Source organism: Agrilus planipennis, unplaced genomic scaffold (genome assembly GCF_000699045.2).
Source record: "Agrilus planipennis isolate EAB-ADULT unplaced genomic scaffold, Apla_2.0 scaffold106, whole genome shotgun sequence".
In the NCBI taxonomy this organism is placed as follows: domain Eukaryota; kingdom Metazoa; phylum Arthropoda; class Insecta; order Coleoptera; family Buprestidae; genus Agrilus; species Agrilus planipennis.
Genome location: NW_020438893.1, coordinates 683,017 through 710,379, shown reverse-complemented (window position 1 = coordinate 710,379; position 27,363 = coordinate 683,017). Strand labels below are relative to the sequence as shown.

Sequence of the window (27,363 nt, the reverse complement as noted above, 5' to 3'; positions counted from 1 at the left end):
AGAAGAATATCGTATTTGATACTGACCGTTCCAAAAGCACCTTCCGAAAGTTTCGACAACATTCGCAGTCGATGTCTTGGAAACTCAGCGATAGTTGTTTCTTCTAAACGTTTTCTTAATGCTAGAAGAGGCTCATGTTGCGAAGATAACTGAAAAATAACGAAAGGTTCAGACGTGTTGTAGCCCTAGAAAGAAAGGGTGAATTACTATTGTACCTTTCTACTATTCGCTTCCCCGTAGCTGCTATTTCTCGAATTCTTGGAACCGTTCGATGCTGTGCTATTGATTCTTGCTCTAGACACCAACGAATTCTTGTCGGAATTCAACAAAGGTAAAGTTCCAGTCTCAGGCACTGCATAATCGTATGTATCTAATGAATTAGCAAACATTAGCTGGCAAAATTCATCACATCACAGAGTTTCACAAATGTGGATGACAGATCATGGAATTGGAAACAGTTCTGATTAGTATGGAACGATGTTGGCTGATTGGAAACAACTGTATTGGTTTGAAAACGATTCTGGTCCATGAGGAACAATTGTGGGTCGTTAAGAAGAATTTAAGGTGGTTGCAAAACAACTAGGGTTGTTTAGGGATATTCTGGTTCATTGAGGACAATTTAGGGTAGATAGAAAACAACTCCGATTCATTGAGAACAATTTAGGGTGGTTGCAAAACAACTATGATTGTTTAGGAAAAATTTAGGTTCATTATGAACAAGTTAGAGTGGTTGGAAAACAACCATAATTGTTTAGGAACAGTTCTGGTTCATAAAGGACAATTTAGGGTGGTTGGAAAACAACTATGATTGTTTAGGAACAATTCTGGTTCATTAAGAACAATTTAGGATGTTTGGAAAACAACTATGATTGTTTAGGAACAATTCTAACTCGTTAAGAACAATTTAGAGTAGTTGCAAAACACCTATGAAACAATTTCGGTTCAACAAGAACAAGTTAGGGTGGTAGGAAAACAACAACAAGGTTTGTTGGGGACAATTTTGGTTCATTAGGAACGATTTAGGATGGATGAGAAACAACCATGATTGTTCAGGAATAACTTTGGTGGAGCAGAAGCAATTCTGGTAACTGGAAAGAATTGTGATGAATGGAAATCATTTGTTCTGGTTGATTGGAAGCAATTTCGGTTGATTAAGAAGAACTCTGGATGACTTGTAATAATTTACCTGAATGGGACTGGTTGAATTTCTTATCGGATATCACATCTTGCATCTCCATCACCACAGAACTGTAGCTGTAGTAGGGAGCGTATTTGAGGGCCTGATAGGGCTCCTGATAGTCGTTGCTCTCCGCATAGTTTTCCACAACGGGATGCGATAAAGGCAACGTGGACCTTAAACTAGATTTCATGGTTTCGTGACTTCTTCTACAATCATCTATTTCGGTAACACCGTAAGCTTCGATGGTGTTCCCTTTTTCGTGAATGCCGAACTCGGGCTGAAGATGAGGTAAGGTATTGGAAGGGAACCCAACATTCGAGGAATTGGGACTACGAAACAATTTTCTATTTCGATAACGATTAATTACAAAGAACACTAACAGTCCCAGGATTAAAATAATAAAGGCAAGGGCCACTAAGATGATTGTCAAATATGTGGGATCGTTCATGGTGTTCGAAGGTAATGGAATTTCGATTTTGTCATTGGGATATCTTTCAGACCGGGCGGTTTTTTGGGGTGGTATTGTTGTATTGGGGTCGGATTCGGCGGAGAAATTCCCATGGGCAATGACCGAATCGAACGATATTTCGCTTATCAAAATCCACCTGGCGCCAAAGAAGAGTTGTATTTTGACGAAACGTCCGACGCGATGGTGGAGCTTGATGGTAACATTTCTAGCATCCTCGAAGATCTTATCTTCTATATAATCAAACGTGATGGGTTCACCTTTGTACCTTTTACCGCCGATACTGAAGAAAACTTTGGCTTGGGAAAATATCTGCACGTCTTTGTTGAATTGATTGTTGCAATAAATATGAACAGCAGAAAATTCTCGCACTTTATCAAACTCGAATTTTATTTCGATGGGTTTCGTTAAATGGGTGTCGTTCTTCCATCCAACCCACAATTGACTGTTGTCGTTGAATGACTCTTTGAAGTCACTTCGTCCAAATTTTCCGTCCGTGAGCAGACCCAAACCATGCCTCAGTTCGTCTCCGTCCCAATGACCATCGTATGTGGCATCGTAAAATTCCCAATTCGACCCCCTTTTATCGCCCTGCGGCATGGAGTAACTGATTATACCATCCGTCCATCGACAACCATACAATTCCACCCGCATGCAGACGGTTCTTTGATGGTAGCTGTATGGATAAAAGCGGATTTTGCTCGCCCATATCGGAGGATCAAGATCGGTCTTTGATTCCAGGTACGTGTTGATATTCCCAGTAATAACCTTTAATTTGTAAAAAACAATTTCTAAAGGAGGTTGAAATTGAACAGAACATTGTAAAAAAGACATGAAACAATTCTGCACAATACAGTGGATTATGGACTGCATTGAAAAACAAAAATAGAAGTAAATATTAGCCGAAAGTTTTTTTCAATACAGCCAGGAAAACAAATTGAAAAGGACCATTAGAAACAAATGATTGTTCTTGGAAAATCTAGTCGACATTTTATGAAAAAACAACGGCCCATCTAACCAAGTACAGAGGCTTTCAAATTTACGAGTTTTTAGAGTCATTTTCTTTCTCTATCTAAATGTGAACATCAGACAAACGTTCGCTGTTTGTTTGGCAGAACAGTGCCAACTTTGCGATGGTATTTTCATTCGACAACGGGGCATTAGGCAGGTTCGAGCACGAAACATTAAAATGCAATCAGCATAAAAATTCACTCCATCTCGACCCTCATTAAGGTATTTTTCATATTTAATGTTGTGTGAGAATGGAGTTGGAATGCAATTTTCGTGTGCAATCGCTTTTGCCGATAACACGCAGGCAGCGTGGCGATGTGTGCAATTCGACCGTAGATATAATGCGTGATTGTGTTTATTGTTCGACGAATTAACATTCAGGGCTGCCGTAAATTAAATGACCTAAATGTGCTTTTGCCACAGGAAAAATGAGGTGAAATAGACTGATTTTAGCTGCAGTATAGACTCTATGTTGAATTTCACGGTATTTAAAGCCATCAAAATTAAAAAAAAAGCAAAATAAAATTATTTCCTATCTTCTTTTATAGAAATCAATAGTTGAATTTGATTAAGTGTAAAAATAAATTACTTCAAAGCCAATTTTAGCATTTCATAAAATACTTCATCATCCCAATTAGGGATTTCCTGTGACAATAAAAAACAAGAAGCAAACAAAATCCCCAAAAAGTTCTTTCTTCGCTTCTGAATGAAAATTTTCATCGTCAATAAAAGTGTAAGCTTCATTACAAATATAAAGAGATTTAAAAACAGTAAGAATCCAAGGAAAAGCGTACATTTCTCTTTAATTTTTCTCTTTTACAAATACTTTTCTAAACTTTCCCTCAAGGGAAAGAGCTCTAATTGGTGGAATTGTAACTTTGGCAATGAATGTCCAACAGTATAAACAATAAAACTGTTTCACAATTACGTAAAATTGAAGCGATTTATAAGTGGCATATTATATTTATTATTTGTGGCATAATTGGAATTAATTATCTTTACTAATTTCCAAAATAATTAGAATTTTATAGATGGAATTCTATTTACACATACGTTCATACACTAAAGTATGTATTCATGATAAATCCTACATCGACATAGGTTGTTTTTCTCCGATATGATACCGGTAATCGACATGTATTCGACATCATAAATAATTCATAATGCAAACATTATGCCTGCGAGCACGCCATCTCTCCCGAAGGAATTCCGGGACTAGAAAATGGAAATTTACGCGAGTAATTCTATCGCCCCGTGGAGTCCGACGAGGTGGCTACACCACATTTACCATACCAATTCTGTCGAGGTTTGTTTGTCTCCCATTTTTTGAACCGTTAAAAACTTTTCTTCCCATACATTCATACGTACCTATGTACTTATATACATATATATAAAAATGGAAGTTTTGTTTAGAAACTCGCTTAGCTTCACTTTTTATGTCAGAAACGATTTATGTGGTCATTAAAGTTTTCTTTCCAGGCAGCTTATGTTACTTTTATAGTTTACGGTTACCGCCTTTCACATTAATTAATAACTAAACAGTAATAAAAAATGTTGTTAGCTACATAAAACAAAGAAATATTCCCTGAATAATTACGAACATTGTGTCGACTAAAAAGCGCCACCTGTCTAGTGATGTTGGACGTAGGTTAGGCTAGGTAAAGTTAGACTAGTATACTTCGTTTACTTTCTGTAGCGATGTGACCTTCAGTTTGGCCGGCGCAACGTAGAAAAGAACAGCACTAGACCAGAAAAGAAAGGAGATAACTCTCGGCCAAACTCTTAACCGGTGAGGAGCGTATAATGCGTACAATACTGCACGGAAAAATTGACCATTTTATCCACTGCAATTGCATTACTCAAATGTGCTTTTATTGGTACCATTTACTACTGAAAATATCAACGAGATGTTTATTTATATTTGAAGACATATTAAAGGCCTTAACGCTTGTTTTCGACTCGCACTACTATTCATGATTGAACAAAACTTTTGGCAGGTACTGTATGAAAAATTATGTTTAATGAACAAGAGTCGACAGTATAATGAGCTTTTTTCTCCCTACCTACGATTTTGCCAGTGGCCATACAAGACATTGGAAGGGGCACATCGCTACAGAAAGTAAATGAAATATAATCATAAGGAAGTTCGAATTTTGTTTCAAGCAATAGGTCCGTGTGAAATAATATTAGTTGGGCAATCAAAACAGCGTGGATAGAACCAAAAACATTTTACAAAACGATTTAGTTGATGAATTATTATCGAATCTAGTTAATGGTGAGCTGATGAGATCGAAATCGCAAACCATGTCTGTTGTTTTTTTAAAATTATTTTTATACAGTAATGGATTAAACAAATTATGAATATTCGTAATATTTCATAAGACACGCGATTCAAATTTGCATTTGTCAAGTTTTTATTTATTTGGCTTTTTAACATTATTTATCAACCCTGCTTAAGTGTTTTATTTTATCAAACCATCTTCCCAGATATGTCAAATTCAAGCACGCACATTTTGTATTGTTATGTGACAGAATTGCGTGCAATCGTTGTTGTTCTGCTACAAACGCGGTTTTTTTTCTGTTCTTTCAAAAAATCTTAATTGAACAAACAAAGAAATTCGCATTCGTCCAAATTGTACAACGCCGACAGGAATATTTCAAGCAGGGCATCTAGCTATCGTCCTTTGGTCCGACTTTTAAGAATTCCGTCCATTCTCCCTCGAATCCTTGTCCATTTTTCTCTGCTTTCATCATTTCTTTTGATATTGAGTCACGCAACTTGGTTGCAAAAAGAATACAGACTTTCGAGAAGCTTTCACGTTATTCGTCGAGTGCGTCTCTTTCGTATTCTGTTGTAACTCAACATTTTCGACTTTTTTTGGGCAAAAAAGTTTCCTTTATTAACTGAACTGGAAAACATCAGTAACAAACAATATTGTGTTTACTTATTTTTTCATTCTCATAAATGTTTTTTAATATACACTGTGTCAACTACATAATTTGATTTAGCTACAGTGTAAACTCTATATAACGACACTTGAGGGACTGAACATTTTTGGGCGTTATAAAGAGTGGTCGTTATATGAAGAGATATAAAAGATATTATTTTACTATTCTATAATAATATGCATTTACCAATATAGTACACATTTTGCACACGAACATTATTATTCATACATTGCGTATAGCCTGTTATCTTCGTCTGATGTTTTTTGCTGCTCCAATATTTTAATTGTATTTTGTTACGTATCTTACTCATATCTTGAGATACTGCTGGATCAATTTGATTATATAAAAAGTATTTTTTTAATAGTTTCGCTGCATCAAGTGCTTGTTTGATGCTTCGTGGAGGGACAGGATCGCCTTCTTCAACAACATATACAGCTGCAGTTCTTATCTATTTCGGCAACTTAGAAAGTACTGCTCAATGATTTCTAATACCGCATTGTTGTCGTTAAATAGAGTGAGCGTGACGCTGTATAGAGTGTAATATTTTATAGAAAACAATGTAAACTAACCAAAGTCAAGCAATTTCGACGTTTTAAGGAGTTTGTCGTTAAATCGACTGACGTTATAAAGAGTTTACACTGTACGTCCTTTTATTTTCCAAAGTGACTTTAGAAACAACAATGGATAAAAAGGAACAAAAACACCTGAACTAACTGTGACCGGAATGGGCAAAATAAAATGTAAATTTAGAGACAAATGTTCTAAATTGTTTGTGAAAGTTTTCGTTTTAGTTGTGGAGTCAGCCAGCCAGTTAGCACACAGGTTCATTTCAACTTGTCTTCAGTTGAACAAAGCGAGTTACATGTAAATTGGTTTACTAGAAACTTTCCACGCTATCCCTAAACTCTATTTCCGTTAAACGAATTTAAGTTCTCCACAAAAAAATAACGAAAAGTGGATCACCTCATCACTCGCAAGTATTTTGTTAGCTTGATACTCATGTAAGCGACAACAGTGGATTAAAAGTAGTAATGCCATCCACGCAGAAAGGAATGTACACCAGTGTCTAGATCCTATCATGTGGTCTACTAGCTTATCCTGACCTAACTACAATTAGTAGCAAATGTCTATGTACAAATGGGTTTACAACTGTTTCTATCGTTAACCAGAAGCATGTTCACGTCAGGTTGGCAACCGTGCATATGGACGCCTACAAGTTCGAAATCGCATTTTTCATAATTTGTCTGTAATTGTTTCACAGTAAAATACCAAAGAAAAGAGTGAATATAATTATGGATATCTAATACATTAGTCTCTTAGCTTACTGCTTTCTATTTGAAATACATATATGTACTGTAATTATCACGTAATTTACAATGCTGTCGTATCATGAACGAAATACACATATCTACAATAAAAATTCAATTTATTATTAAAATGAGGACTGTGCGAAGTGAAATGACAAGTTTGCCGAGAATTAAACTTCCTGAAAGTTTTTAAATACAGGTAAATTTTACTACCTAGTAGTTGAGTTTCATTCGTTATCAATGTAGCTAGTTACATATACAGGCATACATTATAAATTTTACACACTCGTACACATTTACACAGGTACGAGCACGCGGCCATAAGTAATGTAACTCATGCGAAAGTCCTAATTTTCTAAAGACACGCAACGTCTGTGCCAGCAGTCTATTAGGCGCCCTTTTGCTAGTTACGTACTCTCTATCTCACTCTATTACTCAGTTTTTATTTCACTTCGGCCATCTTTTCTTTCACGCGTCACCTGTTCGCCCTTTAGGCGTCGGGACGCTATACTTTACACACAGTGACGCAAAATTTCGCGCGAAGGAGTAATTTGAAGCCAGTTTGAACATCTAAAATTACTAACAACACAAATATGTGCACAGGGTGTTTCTGAAATAAATAGCACGTTTTGGAGGGTATTAACTGGATGCGTGGTTAAGGGACAAAAAAGTTTGAAAGAAAATTAGGCGGAGTCGCAATTCGAAGCCGGCCCTGGGCGTGAATTGGCAACGTAATATTGAGAAATTGGAATGACTTATATCAACAGCTTATTACTACTACCCCTCTACACATACATAATAAAAATTAATATATATATATATATGTGAATAGAACCAAAAACATTTTACAAAACGATTTAGTTGATGAATTATTATCGAATCTAGTTAATGGTGAGCTGATGAGATCGAAATCGCAAACCATGTCTGTTGTTTTTTTAAAATTANATATTCATGAAGAAATATCAAAAATTCAGCGTTGTAAGGATTTTTAATTCTTGTGAAGATTTTTTGGCACAACTAGAATTTGGTATTAATTCCTTAACGACTTTAAGAGTATAAATCAAAGTCTAGAGCTCGTTATTATTGTTATTTTTCCAACAGTCCAGAATTTTCGACGACACGCCAACAAGCGAAACGAGACCCTTATTGACAAAGCGATTAAGGAAGCAGTTTCCATAATCATTAATCTTCGCCCACTTAATTCATTAATCACTAAGGAAAAAGATATTAAGTTGCACGGTTTTCCAAGTTAATTTGGGTTAGTCGTAGAAGTCTACAAGTAGTAGCTCGCATTTTGAGTCACCACTGCAGTAGACAGTCTGGGTCAATCGAATAACAACAGTTCCGATCTGGGCAGAGAGCCACCGAAAATTAGACGAATGTATGAAAGAATCAGTATCAGGAAGTCGAAGAAGATTTATCACAACAAAAACAAAAAAACATCCCATATGAACTACAGCATGGCGTCGAAAGAACGGACGTAAAAGCTATTTCTTAAACTGTCGAAGAAAACCAATACAACAAATATCGGAACTTGTCTTGTCGATACATTTTATTAAGAAAATGTTTTCTGGCGTAGAGCAAAATCAATAAATAATAAGGTTCAAGTCTATTGCAATGTTTGCCTAAAACCTTCGCTAAGATAGAACCTTTTAAACAAAGCAGGATTTTAAAATTTGTCTGATATTATCTTGAACAGCCAAATTTCGTTTTTATTGGTACAAAAGATATAACATAATACTTTATAAAGAAATCGCAAAAATAAAATCGCAAAACTTTCTTACCTTCGAATACAAAACAAAAAAATTACAAAAACTGTAACTTTTCTAATTTTAAAAAGTAATACCTATCTAAGTTCATTTGTAATTTTTTTATATTAGGTTTATATAAGTCATTTGAATAATTCACTCCTTCGGTAAACGAAGGAATGTGAAAACCGTGACAAAAAAATTGATTTTACGTAAAAATGCTAAGGACAGAGGCAAGTCGCGTGTTTAGAAGAAGGGAAAATAAGTAGGCGGGATAGGTAGGTAGACCGTATAAAGATTAGTTTCTGTCGAGGATCTGAATACATAATAAAACACGAAATTCTGTTATGGTGGAGTGAAATTCCATGAATAAATTCAGCTGTACGTTCACGAACGAAAAAGAAAAACTGAAAGCGAAATCTGATTATATTGCAGAGTTGTTTTTGTTTCACGTTGCAACAAGTACCAAAATACTTAGGGAAATGAAGGAACATATCTCGCAAATGAATGAATGAATGAATAAATAATTGCACGACAATGCGTAAAAATTTGCCCTAATGACACAAATACAATATCGGAGGCACCCTGATGCAGTATTGGTAAATATACTTAACGCTAGCGCAAGCTTTACCGTAAAATCAAAAAATATACACGGCATCATCAAACGTACTGCAAGCCGATCGACTATGCATATGATCAAAAATAAATGAAAATAGATATGCGAAGAGACAAGAGAGACGCATGAGCTGCAACTGTAGAATCGATACCGGCTTGGAGAGAAGATTTTATACTTTTAATTACCATAAAACAAATAAGTATTGAACTTTAAATAGTCTGTTTATGTTACGTTTTAAATGAATTTGTCCATTCATGCGAATATTTGAAACGTTACTAGTAATTCGATACAGAAGCCATAGATGAGGGTACCGTCGTGTTTTGTATAAAAATAGTTGGGGCATTCCTCTATTTATGCACCAATAACAGACCGAGTTTCAAGCCCTACATGTTCTCGAAATAATTACTATCTTACTTTGTCTAAAAAAAGGCAAACGTTCATGTTACAAAACGTCGCTCTTTATATATTTTTTTAAAGCAGTATTAGCATGCAGTAAAGAGGAGTTAGAGTACACTTCTGTGTGCTCGGGATTAGTGAAAAATTGAAATTTCGAATACGATTATTAACGGTGTATGTTTTGACCTATAGGTGACGTTCACCACATCGTTTGTAGTACAGGGTAGGATCAAAAAGTAGTAGGTCTGAATTTCTGTAGCGCGAACGGAGCGGTGTACAACGGAGTCGAACCACCCGAGTGTGGTAGTGGAGAGCCTTCTGAAGAGACCGTTGTTAAAAACTGTTGTCGCGATCCAAGATGGAGAAAAATCGCGAGCTACACTACGCTATCAAATTTGACGTTAAACTCGGGAAACCCGCAACGGAGACTCTTGAAATTATTAAGGACGCCTACGGGTATGATGCCACGAACCGCTGAACAGTGTTGAAGCTTTTGGCTAAGAGGAAGCCGGAGGGTTTCTTCGCCTCCCCTACTGTCCAGATCTGGCACCACCGGACTTCTTCCTCTTTACCCGGTTCAAGAGAAGCCAATACAGCTCCGTAGACGTCCAAAGGGCCGTGACGGCACCTCTGAAGGAAATCTCAGAGACCGAACTCCAGAAGGCGTATGTGCAGTGGGAATCCCGTTATAAGCGTTACGTGGAGGCACAAGGGTGCTATTTTGAGGATTACTAAGGATTTGTACCGATTAAATTACTGCTTTCTGATCCCACCCTGTATTTCATAATGAGGCAGTTTAAAAACCGTGTAGTTCAGTATATGTATCATCGTCTTAACCATTTCCCGAGTAGATTTTCGGTTAAAATGTTGTTTCCCATCTCATAAATTTCGTCCAGCCAGTTTGTATTTGTTTACCCAGCGACCGCGTCATAAGTTATTTTCACCTGGGGCACAAGAAGCGAACCAGAGCTTATTCGAAAAGCGTCGTCGACTCCTGGAATATTTGTTCTCAAGCTTGCAAGGCAATTTTCTCACAACTTTGGTCATTATCTTGTTGGCTGTGCCACAGTTTAGCCGGTTCTAAGACCGTGCTTCTTAAGCAAACGTTTCATGTTGATTAATAATAAAATAGCGGCCTATGGTGATGCCTGGTGGCGATAATCTCCCCGATGAATGCTTCTCCTGTGTAACATGTGAATGTTGCTTGCTTGGCTCAAACACTAAAGACTATAAACGACTGCCGAGAGTCCGTCGTCTGTTTTCTCCTGTTAGCAAACATCATCAACAACCTTACTTTAGTCTGGAGGAATTTCTTCAATTTCTAATTTAATTCTCGGAGACGGACTAATTAAAACCGAAATAAGAGACGATCGGGAAACTAAATTAAGTTAATCCATTAACAAACTAGTTTAGGTATCCTATACTGTTACGAATTATTTCGGAAATAAAATAATATACATTGAAAAGTTACAAATAAATTTAGCACAAGAAGAACCTTATTAAGTACAGTTTTTAGAACAACCAAACTAGTGTTAATAATAAAATTAATGTTCAGTTCCTGTAGGAACACGAACCAAAGTCTTAAATAAAAGCATAAAAGTTCAATCAAGTTTCCAATACAATCCTTGAAAACGAGAGACAATCCTGTGGCAGTCTTTATGTGCACAAAAATTGAATCATGTTACTAATACAATCCTTGAAAAGGAAAGACAATCCTATGACAGCATTTAGGTGCACAAAAATTGAATCATGTTACTAATACAATCCTTGAAAAGGAAAGACAATCCTATGTGAGCATTTAGGTGTACAAAATTCAATCACTTTTCCGATAGAATCCTTGAAAAGGAGAGGCAATCCTATGACATCTTTTATGTGCACCACTGCGGTATTAAATACCAATTACCGTACAACTTAGAGATGTATTATACATCAAACATTTTCTAATAAACGGTCCAATAAACTGTATCACAATAAGGTCGATAAGAGTTATGTTATAGAAGAACAGAAAAGAAAAAAGAATGACAGGCGAACGATTATTATTTAATGAGTACGCATTAAATTACTGACTTAAATTACGCAGGCCCTATCTAAGGGATATCCAATTAGTGTGCCAAAAAGCTCAAGTGTGCGTTGCCATACACCCAGGTCTTTATTATTCCTTATAAAAAGCGTCCTTCGTCTAAAGGCTTACTGCGAACGAGCCATTGTATCCAAGCAGGTGTATATACCACGACTACAATGGGATATTTTCGATGTGATTGTGGTTAATTATTAAGGAAAAGAGAGGGAGAGAGATAGACATAATTTGAGCTGCGTTGTCCAGTGATAATAACATGTACATGTACACGCAGTGTTGCACTCCTAACATGTTTTTCATTGATAACAAAGAATGCATCTAATTTGAATAGCCGTATGCGTTTGTTTGTTTATTTGTTTGTTTCTACCATTTAGCGTGTGGCGTTCAAGGAAGAAGTAAATGGCCGGAATAAATACTAATTAGAACCTATTGTAAGTAAGCCATTGTTCGTATAAAAAATACTCGAACGTGTATATGGCGAACCTATAAAACGAAGAACGATTGTAAGCACGAGATTATTATAGTGGTGGTCTAAAGTTGATAAGCTATTAAATATTGTACCGGGTCACATAAACTTCCTTCTGGTCAAAAAGTACCTAAACATAGCATATATGGTACTAGATTATATATGCATTAAATAAAATGGAAGCAGTATTGACACAACTGTATGATACGAGACGAAAAATTAGATGAACTGGCGGTAAAGGTCTAGACCTCTAGATGATGGCCCCCACCCCCCAAGGGGGTGGGTGTGGGTGGGATCAAAAGAGGAGGTCTCCCCCACCACTGTACCATAAAAAATTTGTGGCGGTCTCACCCCCTCTAAAAAGTTATGGGGGTTCAAAGTTAATAAACATGCCCATTTTTATACATTTCCAGGCATGTAAATATTTATGTAGTCATTCTTAAACAATATTCAAAGGTAAAACTAATGAAAATTACATAAAAATATNGAAACCGATTATCGGTTTCAAAAATTATCTAATTCCCAGCTACACGAACGACCTTAAACTTATCAGGCACCAACAACAGAAGGATGAGACATTTTCCCAGAATAATTTCACTAATATTCGCCACTTCTCTTTCGTCTGTCATCCTCATAGCAAAAGATTTTCCGCGATTCGCCTGTTTGTTTACTGATATTGGATTCCGGCTGCTTCTTAATGTCGGAACGACCGAATAGTCCGACATCAGGAGATTTGTTTGTCAAAGACGACAGTTAAAAAATTAATAGCTTTCAAGAATCCACCTTATAAAACGGCAATAAAATTCTATGAAATCATTTCAAATAAAAATCTTACGTAAAAAGGAATCATTGTATCACTTTCCCTGTTGTTAACAAAAATAAGCAAAATTTTGTAAATGTGTTTTAACATTGCCGAGTTTTAGGGTTCTGTAAGTTCGAATGAAAAACAGAATCATTATAGGATCACTCCTATGTCTGTCTATCCGTCAGTCACAATTAGTTTGCTCCAAATCTACTGGATCGAACTTCTGTGACCCAAACGCGGACGCATAACGTAAATAAATTAATTTTGAACAAAGGGGTCATGTTTTGGGGTCAAATAGGAAATTTAACTGTACCGTGTGACATATCAAATGAAAGGGCTTGTTGTAAGAGTGTCAAATATTCGTTTTTATAAAATTTTAAAATAAATACGTAGTTTTAAAGTTATCTAAAACAATAAATGAAAATTGACCATTCCCCCCTTCCCTTATCTCCGAAACTACTAAACCTAAAATTCTGAAAAAAATAAAGAAAATAGTTCTTTACTTATAGATTATAGGAGAATTAATAAGAAGTCTATGGTCTGTAAATAACGTGGTAAATCTTTCAACAAAACAATATTGTGTCTAAAAATTTACATTTGCAGTTTGGTGGACATCTTTCTTTTTTTAACTACAATGTTAAGTTGGTTGTCGGTTAGGGTTCCGTCAGGGTTCCGCACGTCCGAATAAAAAATGGAACCCTTATAGGATCACTCGTGTGTCTGTCTGTCCTTTTTTTTTATGGTGATTTCAATTTCTTACCGCAGGTACTGACTCGAAATTCGCCTTTATCCTTTGTAGCAGTAATTTCCTTTGCCTTTTCTCCAGGAATAATAATAAAGACGGTTCGTACAAATGTACCCATTTCTCTTGCGCGGTAATTACTTTAGATTTCCAACAATTGACTTTCTAATCTGTTTGGAAAGAGTTCTTTAATCTTGCAGCGATCTGCGAATGTCTGAGTGCAATTAAAGGCTTCGCAGCATCGCAGTCGGTACCGGCGGGCGCTAATTTGTTGACAATGTTAATACAAAGGCTGGAACCTTTGTCGAATCGACGCTACTAAATGTTGACTCAGACTACAATATTAGCACCGAATTTATGGTGCGTGCAAATCGACAATTTCGTTCCGAGGAATCTTTTCACGGAAAAGTCAAGTCGATAGAAACGAACAGTCGAGAAGATTAACTCCGCGAATGCTTTATTACTAGACAATAATCGTTCCTTTCTTGATGTTTCTTTTGTCATTATAATAACGCTTCTGGATATGGAACTTTAGTGGTACCTACTGAAGACTAGATATGAAAACTTACAATGGCATGAATCGATGTTGAATGTGTCCTTAAAATATTACGATACTGTTAATAGGAAGAGGGATAGAACCCAGATACCCATTGTATTGCAAGTGATTTTAGTTACATCACAAATAAGTCAAAATTAAATATCTTGAAGGATCGAATAAAATAATTCGAAGTGGTCTGTATTCTGTCGAAACTGCCAGACGCGGATCGCGATTTCGATCTTTTTAAAAATCAACCCTTAAGGATGAAATGTTGTTGCCACGTTTGTATTTGAAATCTAAGATGGCGACATTACATAAAATCAAGACGTTGTAAGGGTGAATTCAGAGTTAATACGTTTTATGGAGAAACAATATTAATTTCTGCTAGCGAATCCGTGGGGAAAAGCTAGTGTTTTAATAGTCAGTGATTTTTGGAATATTGTATTACGAGAGGAGATTGCTGCACCGGTTATGTTTACTAGACCAAAAAGTGTTTTTGGCCCTGGCTAACTAAAGAGTGATAGCGAAACACATAAAACATACGATAGAACATTATTATGATTAGTGATATTTGATAATAATTAGTTTTACTGATCGTGAATGTCAGTTGACTGACTAATAATAGTATTATACGCAGTCCCAGTGCTTTGGCGAACGTGTCCATAAAATTATAGTGGAAAATAAGAAAATGTTTTCTTTTGGGGCCCCCCGTTGTTTATATGCCGTAACTATTCGAGAGCTTCATTATTTTTTATGTGCAATTTAGCTGGGCCCACATGTTGCAGTCACGTAGGTATTGAAGTTTCGAGAGCACCAGGCACGTCGAAACAATCCAATTAGCTCTTGAAGCAAGTGAGGATGGTAATAGTGGACAGCGTGGGCCGTAACGTATATAAACGACAATCTGCGACCAAACACGTACTAATGTTACATTTGTAAACGGAATACGGTCCTGTGCGGCGGCATCATCACTATTACGAATCAACTGCTGCATCCGTGGAAACGGAGAATCTGTTATTATACTTACAGTGTCGCTTGTTTATTGCTGTGAGAACTTAAAAAAGTTTCGTCAAAACAGTTTTATAGAAACAGATTAAATTAATTAAAATAATCCCAACTTAAAGGCCATGCTACTGGAACATTACCGAAGACACTACAGTTGCAGTAAAACGAAAATAAAGATGAGCTAGAGCAAGACTTAATCAAGACTTGAGAATTGAGGTTACATTACAAATAGTGATGAGTAAAATTGGCCCTAGTCTTGCATTTTCGTAAGACGAAGACTGTCTTTATACTAGCAAGACCATGAAAGAGCCCGAACGAAGAAAACCAAGACTAAAACCAAGATCGAATAAGCAAGACAAAGGCCAAATACGCAAGACTAATCATCATCATCATAAGGTTGTCAATCCTAAGACTGGTTGGACACGCACCTCCACTCTTTCCTATCCTGACCTAATCTTCGCATTTCCCTAAAACTACAACAACCCACATCCTTAACTATTTGCGAACAGTAATCTAATCTAGGTCTACCTCTACCCCTTTTAACTTCAGTTTCTGCCTCTAATAAGTCTCTGACTAAACCTTTATTCCTGAGAAGGTGTCCTACTAATCTACCTCGCCTATTTCTTATTGACTTCCATAGAGTCCTCTGTTTTCTTAGCCTTTCTAATACCTGTAACACCACATTTCGAACGCTTCTAACCTTTTCTTTTCCGCCGCGCCCACTGTCCATGTTTCGCACCCGTCCAATGCCGTGCTCCAAACATACACCTTTAACAATCTTTTTCGAATATCTAAATTAACCGTTCGCGAGCATAGAAGTGACTTCTTTTTATTGAAGGCGACTCGACCCTGCGCTATCCTCTGCTTTATATCCCTACAACTCCTTCCGTCCTGACTTATCTGACTTCCTAGATACCTAAAATCGGTCACTTCTTCTAATGTTTCGTCTCCTATCTTTATATTCGCAAGACTAAATGAAGAAATATTTCTTCCGGTGGATGTATGAGTTAAATTAATTGAAGCAACACTTTAATAAATTAATTGCGTACTCGATTTTTACATCTATTAACGCAAAGGTACTAATTTATTAGTAGTAGTGCTAAAAATTTTAGAAACCACAATTCCTTTTACATATTTATTCTGTGTAACGCATGTAGCTGTTTTTGCATACGTTCAGCGACAACATTGCCGCGTGAGCGACGGTTTTTCCGGAAAAACGATGGAAAGGCGACTACATACACCCCGTACTGCCGGGGAAAATTTAACCTGGATGGCAACCGCTTCTTGCATTTTCCTGTCTGGTGTAACCAGGTCCAAATTTTAATTATTACAGAGAATGCAGAATGTAAACACACGTCGGGGCCGCTTGTGGAAATTAATTTAAACGGCTCTTTCACTTTTAATTTATTCCCGTAGCCTACACTACAACACATTCATGCGATATCATACGCATCCATGCATGCATACATGTGTTTTGTTTTTATTTTTAGTCCTTTTTGTAAAGGGATTTGGTGCCAGAGCTGACCGCAAACATTTTCTTTTTTTTTTAATTAAACAATACAAACGTTTCTTTGTGGTACCTACTAAATTGACGCCCATGGGATAGCTTTTAAAACAGAAGGACGAATTATCATATCTTCCTTTTTGGATAAAAAAGTCAACAACAAATTGAGCCTCTTTACTGCCACGTTGAAGATCATAATAGAATTAGATTAGGCTTTATGAAGACTCTCAAGCTTATTATATTGTTAGGATGCACCCATACACATTTAAACATGTTACATTTGTATGCGATATGTTTTTATGTGAGTCACGCATGGTTGGCGCAGTTTTTAATCAAGCAGGCGCCATACCGGAAGAAATCAATTGAATAAAATCGTTGTAAATATATAATAAGATTGTCCTTTCACCTTGGAGGTCATACAAATAGGGCGATTTTAACTGATTGTGAGCTATTTAACTGTTTAACACCGGCTGAATATGAAAGCCAAACAAAATTACTCAAGAAAATAAATTTGGTCACAGTGGAAAAGAATATCATGCAGTTTCAAAGATAGATAACGATCCAACACTTTTATGTGTGATTTCCCTTCCACTATTATTTGCAATTTACGATCCCTGGCAAAAGAATATTTTATCGCAAATGGGTTAAAGTTCCAGGGGAGTTGTTCTTGCGTAGCGAAATCTACCCAATGTTCGCGTCTTTATCATCACGTCCCCGTATCGTAATAATGATGATGCAATTTTTAGAGCACCCCGTTCACATTTCTTATCGCAAATGTACGAGTAAATAGACAGATACTTTATTATTTGCCAAAATACAGCCTTAGTTTGCGTACGTGAATGCATTTGCAAGATGTTTACGATAATGTACAGGAAGCTGGGAGATGAACGGTGCGCAGATAAAAACGACTTTTCATTTAACGCCATTTTGAGAGGGAAAATAAATTCGAATATTCAGAATGAACAGGTGTATATGATAGCATAAAAAATTTACCACCCCATTTACTAACATGTTAGTGCCGATAAGAAGAATTTAATGCTTGAAGGAACATCAATTTTGGCATTGTAGCGTAAGATGTGCGCTACGATTGTGCTCATATAGAAGACCTTGATATAATAACAGAATCTGTGCGAAATACGCTATGCTTTCTTTGCGATTGCGCAGCCCGTATTGAGCACCCTCTAGTTGTGTATAAATTGTAAACTTTGTGGCGACTACCCTACCGAGCGGCATGGCCTAGAGGTTTAGACCATTGCTTAGCATTCGGGAGGACGCCGGTTCGATTCCGAGTGCGTCTGTCTTGGTTCAAGTTTTTCTGTGGCTTCCTTGGATCACCTAGGCAAATGTTGAGGCAGTAATATTCCACAGATAATCTTTCATTCTCTTCTGTCTTCATTTCGTCCGTCTCATCTTTCTCACCCGAACCACCACTCATCCACCCATTCCCACGATTCCTGAAAGCAGGCTGAAAAGGGACTATCCTGCGACTATGTTCGCACCAGACACCACCATGATCTCTGCGAATTCCACTGTGACTGTGCTTTCACTGTGAATTCCGAGGCAATTGCGCAGTATGTATCGATCCCGCTGAGATAATTCATTCGCTGTTAAATCTGTAAGGACTGCACAATTCGTAAATACTATTCTAGGGTTATCTTTACATCATAAACCCTGAAACGAGAGCATAGCCTGTGCGATTGTGTTCACACAAGACTATAACGAGATGATGCGAACTCCGCTGAGACTGAGCTTTCACTGCAAATTTTGAAGCGAATGCGGAGCTCATATTGAACTGTGCGTCCACAGTAGCATCTGAGGCGACTGCACAATTTACACAACCTTTTACACCGTAAACCCTCAAATGACACCAAAATCTGTACGAAATATGCTGCGACTGCGTTCAGACCGTAAACTCTTAAGCACAATCACGAACGGTGCGCTGTAGGCTGTGATTGCGCTTTCACCGTAAACCTACAGCACAATAAATGTGATCGCGCTCGAATGATGGTTACATGGTGCGCAATGGGACTGTGCCTTAAATATGCTAATAACAATAGTACTGCTTCTTTTAAATAACACGAATTCATTGCTGATTAGAGACACGTTCTAGTACAGCCCATCGAAAGTCTAATTTGAATATTGTGTTTTACAAGACGAGAAATCGATTATTTTCGAGTCATTTGACAAAGACATACTTTTTGATTTTAAAGGCTGCCACCTTTAATGCAGTGTTTCGGTGCCGGTCGCTCGATGAAATTTAACTTCATCAACCGTACAATCTTTTATGATTAACAAAAGCATGAAAGCCCCGACATTCGGGCTTTATTTTTAGCTTTGTCACGCAACCGTTAAGTTAGAATATTGATTTTACAGAACTACGCTGTTACTTAGTTACTACCACCACACCTTATTATACCATACTATAATTCGCCTCACAGGTTTCCTCAATATATCAATTCTAAAGTCCGATTCAAACAGAAAAAAAAATCAATTCCTTAACTTTTCTATTTAAAATTAAATGATTTACTATAACCTACTTAAATTAAAATATGTATTACGCTATTGTAATGCGTAAAATAGTGATGTTAATTGTAATATTATGTAAGTATATATTTACAATTTGCCAATTTATCTGAGCTGCTATTTATAATATTTTGGTATTCAGTACCTATTTTGGCGCGAATAATTTGAGGGCTAATGAAAATTGACATGGTGGCATTCTGTGAATTATTTAATCGCGCACAGTTGGTAAAAGTTATCTAGCCGTATTAAAATGAATGACAGTCCAACGTCAGCTGCAGTAAAAACCTTTTCAGTTGGCTTAAATGGCGCAATTAATTGAAAACGTCAATTTTCAATTATTTCCCAGAGTGGCGAATTATTTTCAACCCGAAACCAAAGGTCGTATTTAAAAGAACTGACCTTTAGATTCAAAATTTCGTCATCATCATCATAGGGTCGTCAGTTTTAAGACTGGTTGGACACGCACCACCACTCTTTCTTATCCTGAGCTAATCTTCGCATTTCCCTAAAACTATAATAACTCATATCCGTAATTATTTGCGAACAGTAATAATAATTTAGGTCTACCTCTACCTCTCCTAAATCCCGTTTCTTTCTTTAATACGTCTTTGTCTAGACCTTCATGCCTGAGAAGGTGTCCTACCAATCTATCTCGTCTATTTCTTATTGATTTCCATAGTCCTCTGTTCTTTTTTCTCTAATATCTCTTAATTTCTACGTTCTGTACACGCTATCCTCATCATTTACCTGTAACACGACACTTCGAATGATGCGCCCACTGTCCATGTTTCGCACCCTTACAGTTCCGAGATCCAAACATACACCTTTAACAATCTTTTTCGAATTTTTAAATTAACCGTTCGCCAGCATAGAAGTGACTTCTTTTTATTGAAGGCGACTCGACCCTGCACTATCCTCTGCTTTATATCCCTACTACTCCTTTCGTCCTGACTTATCTGACTTCCTAGAAACCTAAAATCAGCCACTTCTTTTAATCTTTCGTCTCCTATCTTTATATTCGCTCTTTCCCTACTTTATGTTCCCTTGCATACCAGTATTTTTGTTTTACTTTTATTTATTTTCATATAATACTGTTTTGACAATACCGCTTCCATTTCATTTAAAGCTATCTCGAACTGCTTGCTAGATGCTAATACCGCTATCCCTGTCTGACTTCCTTCCTAATATTTACTTCTCTAGGTTGCAGCCCCATCTGTATAACTGCCTGTTGCTCTTTATACAAACTAAGTATCACTCTTCTATCTTTGTATGTAACTCATCCCTACATTTCTAAGTACATCTAACATCTTGTCCCATTTAAAATTGCCAAAAGTCTTTTCTTGTTCTAATAGTTAATTACGTACAAATATGAACCTCCAAATACAAAACTTTTCCAGAAATTCGTAAAAATAAAAACCGTTCAACTTACCTTAGGCTGATAACTTTCTTTTCTAAAATTGATTGTTTATTTTTAAAATATACCCTTACAAAACCTGTTGAGCTTTCATTAATTGCGTAGCTAACAAGTACATAAGCCGTGTTTTTTTTTTGTGAGTCATTATGGTAATGGGTCTCTAAGCTTTAATTAAGTCATTTAGCCAGAGCTAAAACGATTATTCAATTAACGTAAAAAATTCGTTACCGCGCTGTTTTAACCAGATTATCCGGTAAAACATGACTGTAATAGATTGTGCTCGTCATTGTTATGAGGAAGATGCACGGCAATATGTAAATAACGTCTTTATTACCCGCCGTTGCTACTGATTAAAACAAATTACAAATTTATTCAGTTCTGTTTTACTGCCAAATGATCTTGCTCCTTGAAAAAGGATATTCACAGGAAAATATTGACATTAATTTAAGTTTTCATTAGTGAACGGATTATTATACGTTTCATAGACGATAAATAATAATTAATTTTCTAAGGAAAAATAAACTGAATGTAATGTAAAGTCCATTCACCACATATCTGTGGAATAGTCTTGGCGTTCAATAAAAAAGACTGCGGAACGGTCGGCTGCACAGCTCACGCGTGGGTGATTAAGGATGTTTGGGAGGTACAATCGGAGACAAGCGTACATAAAATCAGAAATTCGTGATTAATTAGATTTTGCAGTATATCACGAGGTAAATAAATACTAAAAAAAAGTATACGGTTTGAGAGAAAATTTGAAATTTGACCAAAAACTTTGAATAAAATAAGAAATAACGAATATAGAAAATTTTTAACTGACTTTTGGCAGTGAGCATGCCTTGATTTCTATTTCGAAACAAAAAAATATTTAGTTTCAATCTCTATTAATAATGAGCGTAAAACTTTTTAATATGTTTAAATAATAATTAAAACTTTAAAATTGCATTTATTTCAGACAATTATAAATATTATCATTATATTATCAAGTAAAAACGAGATTTTCAGCTAATTTTTCATTTTTTCCTCGATAACCATTTAGTGAATTTGAATAACCTTACGCTAAAGTGATTCTCCAGAGTTCAAGTTACTTATTATAAAAGTTTGAAATTTCTGGTAGCTTTTTTTCTGTTAATAAAAATAAATTTAATCTGTTCGGTTAACGAATCTCCATAAAATGACGTGTAAAATTACAATTTTTTAAAATTTCAATAACTTTTTAACGGTTTAGTGAATCGATTTGTAATTTTTACAGGAGTTTTAGAATTGAATGAGGAACGTTCTTCCAAATTTTTATTTGTTTCGTAGCATTTTGACATGCCTCCCAAACATCCTCAAAGTGTATGTCGAATGAATATATGTACGTATGATTTGTTGAGAAATTATTGTGCTAAAAGATCAAACCTTAATGTTCACAACATGTGCAGAAAATTCAAAAGAATCGAAGAAGTTCCTTGTGGCACTGTCCACATGGTTAACAGTGCAAGGTAAAATCTTTGGGTGAAATCCACGCAAGAAGTAATCATGAACTTTTTCACTTACCTCTTCGCCTTTAACAGTTCTATATCGAATCCATTTCGCTAACTTAGGTCTCCAGTATTCTATCAAGTAGGCCTCTGCAAATTCCACCCCCTGACCGTTACCAAACCGCCCTTGAGTTCCTGTGGCAACTATCATATGAACGCTCTTTAGATCTACTTGCAGCCATTCTTCTGGTTCAGTTGTGGCCTGCTTCAAAGGACACCAAGCACCACCATGTCTCTCTGTGCGAACTCTGCAACCAATGAAATAGATATACATATAAAAATAGTACAGCCCATATTGTCCATAATGCAAAACATAACATGAGTGTCTAGGAACTAAGGGTTGAACAACAAAAAAAAAATTAAAAAAGTCGAAATTAAAAAATGTGATCTTTGTTTTTTTTTGGGAATACAACCAATTAGAGGGTAGTAATTTCAGGATAATCTTTTGTCGTCGAATTAGAATCGAGCCTTAGGGCTGCCCAGCACATTCATATCTCAAAATTTAGCCTTAAGGCCCAAAAGATCCTAAACTACATTGTTTAATTTTGAAATTTCAATATACTATGCTAATTTACAGGTTATTTTTGTTTTGTTCGCATTTTCCTAAAACTGGAACATCCTGCATCCTTACTATTTGTGAATGGTTATCTAATCTCTACCCCTCTTCACTCCTGTTTCTGCTTCTAATATGCATGTCTCTAAATAGCCCTTCATATCTGAGAAATTGTTTTTTGATAACATATGTATTTTTTATTTCTGTTATATGATTGCTACTGTATTCATTTATTCACTTAAGTAGGGATCGTATATGAGTGCTTTTCGTTCTTGCATTACAAAAATAAACATGGTGCAAGGGAAGACGGCGAAAAAGATATAATTGGAGTAGGATGCGGGTCGCGTTGTAGATAAATTGGCTTTTACGCTTTCTGGTTAGGCTTATAACTTAATGTTACAGAAGAAAAAGTAAATATTTTTTCTAAGGGTGCGGAGACAGTCAAGTCTTGCAGCTGGTAAAATGTGTTGTGATATTGTTTTGTTTCAAGTGTTTGGAGAATTAAGTAGACGGTAAACATACTTAATTCATTTTTAGCAGAACTGGAAGAAGAAAGTATAATAAAGGACGCTTCTGTCCCTTATTATACATCGAAAAACGTATATTTCTCATACAGAACGTAATTTAATAAATACAGTTAATAGTTGAATAACATTTTTAATGTACTCGTTAACAATTATGCATATTTATGTTTTAATTACCTTGTTTAATAGTTAAATAATGCTGTGCCTTGTTTGATTATTGATTTTACGTAACGTAGGTTTATCATTTTGTTCATCCCGAAACGTATTTTGTTTATGCATAAACAGATGTACCTACTACCCGAAAATAATTTGTTTGAATACAAAACGCTATCGTAAAATTAATTGTAAACATTACATGGCATTCGCTTTGTTTAGGTATTCGTGGATTAGTTGGGAATTAACTGGAAAAAGTAAACACCACTGTAAATTGGCAATGTTAACGAGTACCAATTTTTCTATAGTGCATTTAATAATAATAACTGTAGACGATTTGTTAAAGAAGAAAAAATAGAGCCCAGTTCGAAAAATTCTTTGTCATTTCTTCAATTAAACTAAAGAAAGAGTGCGTTATGTGATATTAAGGGTAATATAAACCCTATATCAGAGCAAATGAAGACAAGAAACACAACATAACATCGTTATTACCAACAATAAGTGGAATTTACGCAGTCGCAATGATTCTGAAGCCATTTACATTGGTCAGACAAGACGTACAATAAAAAATAGGCTGTATGAACACCAATACATTATACAAAGGAAAACAAAATTACTATCCGCTTGCTGCAACAGTGAAATTTTAGAAATTTAACAGCATAAAATTGTTAACATTTCGTATCTAAAGGCAAAGGGTTACAATTGCTTGAAGTTTTTGAAAATTAATTAAGAAAACAATAGTTAATTGTTTATTAAGGATGCCTAATCTTTATACTTTAAAAAATATTTTTAAAAGTATTCGACGGTTAGAGATGTACCAAAAACTGTTTCGCTTTTAAAATTCTAAAGGAAACTGCTTCAAGTCAAACTGTTTTTTGTGTTCGAATACAAACTCTTATGTAGATGAAGGTGCGTATTTTATTCAAAATGTAAAACGAAGAAGCTTCAAAGCGATCGAAGAGGTGAAAGGATGCCGGGGAATCCCCGCCGTATCGAGGATGTATTGGAGAAAAGTTTTCTCGTTAAGCAACATCGAATATGAAAAGGAATTACTTTGGGGCCCTTTCTATGTTAGCAAGCGCGTAAGTAGTAATTACAAGAGAGTAATGGAAAACACTTCGAAATTTGTTTATTACTAAGAACACTTCAATAACTACTACGTTCCGTGCTCGCCCCTAATACAAATCGGTGGGACGACACGAAATAAGATTTTAACTTTCAAACACTCATTATCCTTCATGTATTTACATTAACACGTTTTAGTTTCTATTTTAAAAGTATCTAGCAGTTCAATTACAAAGTGGTTTAATTTCAAAGTATTTTTGTAACAACAAGTTGTCTTTATTTTAACATTTAACTGAATATGGGTGCGCTGTCTGCAACGGAAGTTGCGTGCGCAGCACATAGGGAAAGCTCGATGCCGCTAACGAAAATTCGACACTGTGAAGTTAGCTGATTGGGGCTACATACGGGCTAGTAGAGGCAGTGCTACTCAGGTATTAGGTATTTAAAAACGTCATACTAATGCAGATTTCAGAACTTTTTATACTCGAACAAAGATCTTATCCAATTAACGGTGATTTCTGTAGCTCCTTTTTGTTAAAAAGACAACAACAATGTGAACGTCACTCGTATTCAAAAATGAAGTTCAAAATGAAACATGCCACTGTGGATTGCACAAAGGAAAAATGCGAAATTAATAAACATCAAAGGGAGTGGATAGAACACGTGAAATTCATATAAAAAAATTCCTACCGAAACGGGCATTCCAACAAAAGAAAAATGCCACGTGGCGAACATTTAAAAGAGACATCCTAAAAATAGCAGGCTTTGGAAACGAAACGGGAAGACGAGTAGGTACTCAAGCAGCTTTAGATTTTAAGGATAATTTTTATTTCTACCTACTTATATTCTTAAACATTTCTTTTCTACCTTTAAATGTTTTTTGTGGCATATAACACAAACAGATATCCACCAAAATACCACCAGAAAATAATTTAATATGTGGCTGTCTGATTGGATCAATTAAGATTATTATTTATTGCCATTTTCATATTCTTTTCTGTCAATACTTTTGACCAGTCAACTAACAACAGTAAATTATTGTATTAAGTAATGAACTCGTTTTTGAGACAAGACAATTTCATTTGAATGGAAGGAAGTTGAGTAGAAACTGAAACAAGTTCTTATTAGGCAGTCGGTCGTTTTAGTTCTGCGGCTCTGGCCGGGGTCTGAATTGGTGTTGGCTTACTGTGGCAGTTTGAAACAATTTGGCCCAAATGAGGAGCAATAATTTGCTGAATTGGTCGACCGACAAACGCAAGAAGAACGACTTACAATATATACATAAAATTTATGAACAAAGAACTTCCTGGATGAATAAACATTTGAGACTCACTCAGTAGACACTTAGGTATAATTACGAATGTAATTAATAAGAAGAATTATAAACTACATTTCAGTATTAAATCATCCTATAAAAGATGACAGCACTCCATCTATCTCATTCTTCTACTATTTGTTGTATTTAATTGTCTTTTAGTGATTTTGAATTGAAGCTGAAAGTTGGTATGTTGTAACTCATGGAGAATGTAACAAGTGAAAGCGTTTTTATAAATGTTTGCCCGCTCCTGTGGGGCGCTTTAGCCTATTGCCGGCACGACTAGGGCGGCGTGACTGTGATGGATGAGAGCGAATAAGGGTGTTGGACGCAAACAGACGGAATATGAAAATTTGAAGGCGCCCCTCCAGGTTCGCGAAGCCATTCAATCTTCTACGTTGCGGTTTCTGTCAGGTTTATGAGAATTTAAAACCCTTCCCTCGAGTCGGGGGTTGCAACACGTAGAAAATGACTTATGTACTTATGTACAAGCATCAAAATATAGACGTTGTTTCTTTAGTGAATGAAGAGAAAATGCAAGGCATAAATATAAGTAGAAAAGCCGTTTTGAGCGGTTAAAACATGTTGTTGTATAAAATCGTTATTAATTCAAAAATGGACTGTCTTGTTGTTGAATAGCATAGCTCGACTTTTGTAATTTGAGTTACAAATTCTTTCAGTAACTTCTTTTGATTCTTATTACGTGATTCACCCTTTCTGATCAATATCGTGAGGCCCGTTGGTCTGACCTGTTGTCAATGTATGCATAACAGACACACTCGCGTGTATGTGTGTATGTTACACGTTTGTATGTGATATACCGCGGGTCTATGTATATTTTATTACAATATCTGCCACCCCAATGTCTACCGCCTTGCTCACGAACGCTGTACCGTATTTTGTGTTCTATTATAGGGAGCAGGTAAAAGGACTCAGGTTGTTTAAGCTTTTGGTGTCGAGGCCTACGAAGGGAGATTGAAAACGATCGATGAAATTTATACAACTACCAATTGCTGACATCAATTTGTTCTGTTAAATGGGAAACTTAAATTGTTACAGTTTAATGGTGTGTTTTGTAATCAATAGAAGAGTATATTTGTGTCTGAATTTGTGTAAAACTGCGCAAAAAAAACTTTTATTCGGTATGTAATTTGAAGCGTAAAAATTTGGTCCTTCGAGCCGGATAATGAAAATTAGAATTGTTAAAACATGCGTTTTATGTGTAAAAAGTTCTACTCATCATCATACTAAAAACACGTCGAAGGCTACCGTCTAATAAGCAAAAACTGAAAGCACTAAAATTTTGTCACTAGACGTACGATTAGCTTGAGCCCTAGTATATAAATTACAATAATTACATAAATTCAAGAAGATAAAATGATTTTTTATAATTATAGTAATTAATCTCTCAAATTTTTTGTGGTTATACGATATAGAAAGGGATTGATAAATTTACCCGAAGATGTCAGTTTAACTTTCGTTA

At 35.9% G+C, this 27,363-nt stretch overlaps 1 protein-coding gene across 1 annotated transcript in view; it reads right to left on the bottom strand.

Moving 5' to 3' along the window:
* Positions 1 to 27,363, bottom strand: part of LOC108736879 (epithelial discoidin domain-containing receptor 1) — a 406,840-nt gene that overhangs the window by 951 nt on the left and 378,526 nt on the right. Inside the window, exons 12-15 of the mRNA XM_018469473.1 lie at positions 22,287 to 22,518; positions 1,187 to 2,414; positions 216 to 370; positions 27 to 149 (exon numbers count right to left, since the gene is read on the bottom strand). Coding sequence (XP_018324975.1) covers positions 27 to 149; positions 216 to 370; positions 1,187 to 2,414; positions 22,287 to 22,518 — 1,738 coding nt within the window. The remainder of the gene's footprint in view (positions 1 to 26; positions 150 to 215; positions 371 to 1,186; positions 2,415 to 22,286; positions 22,519 to 27,363) is intronic.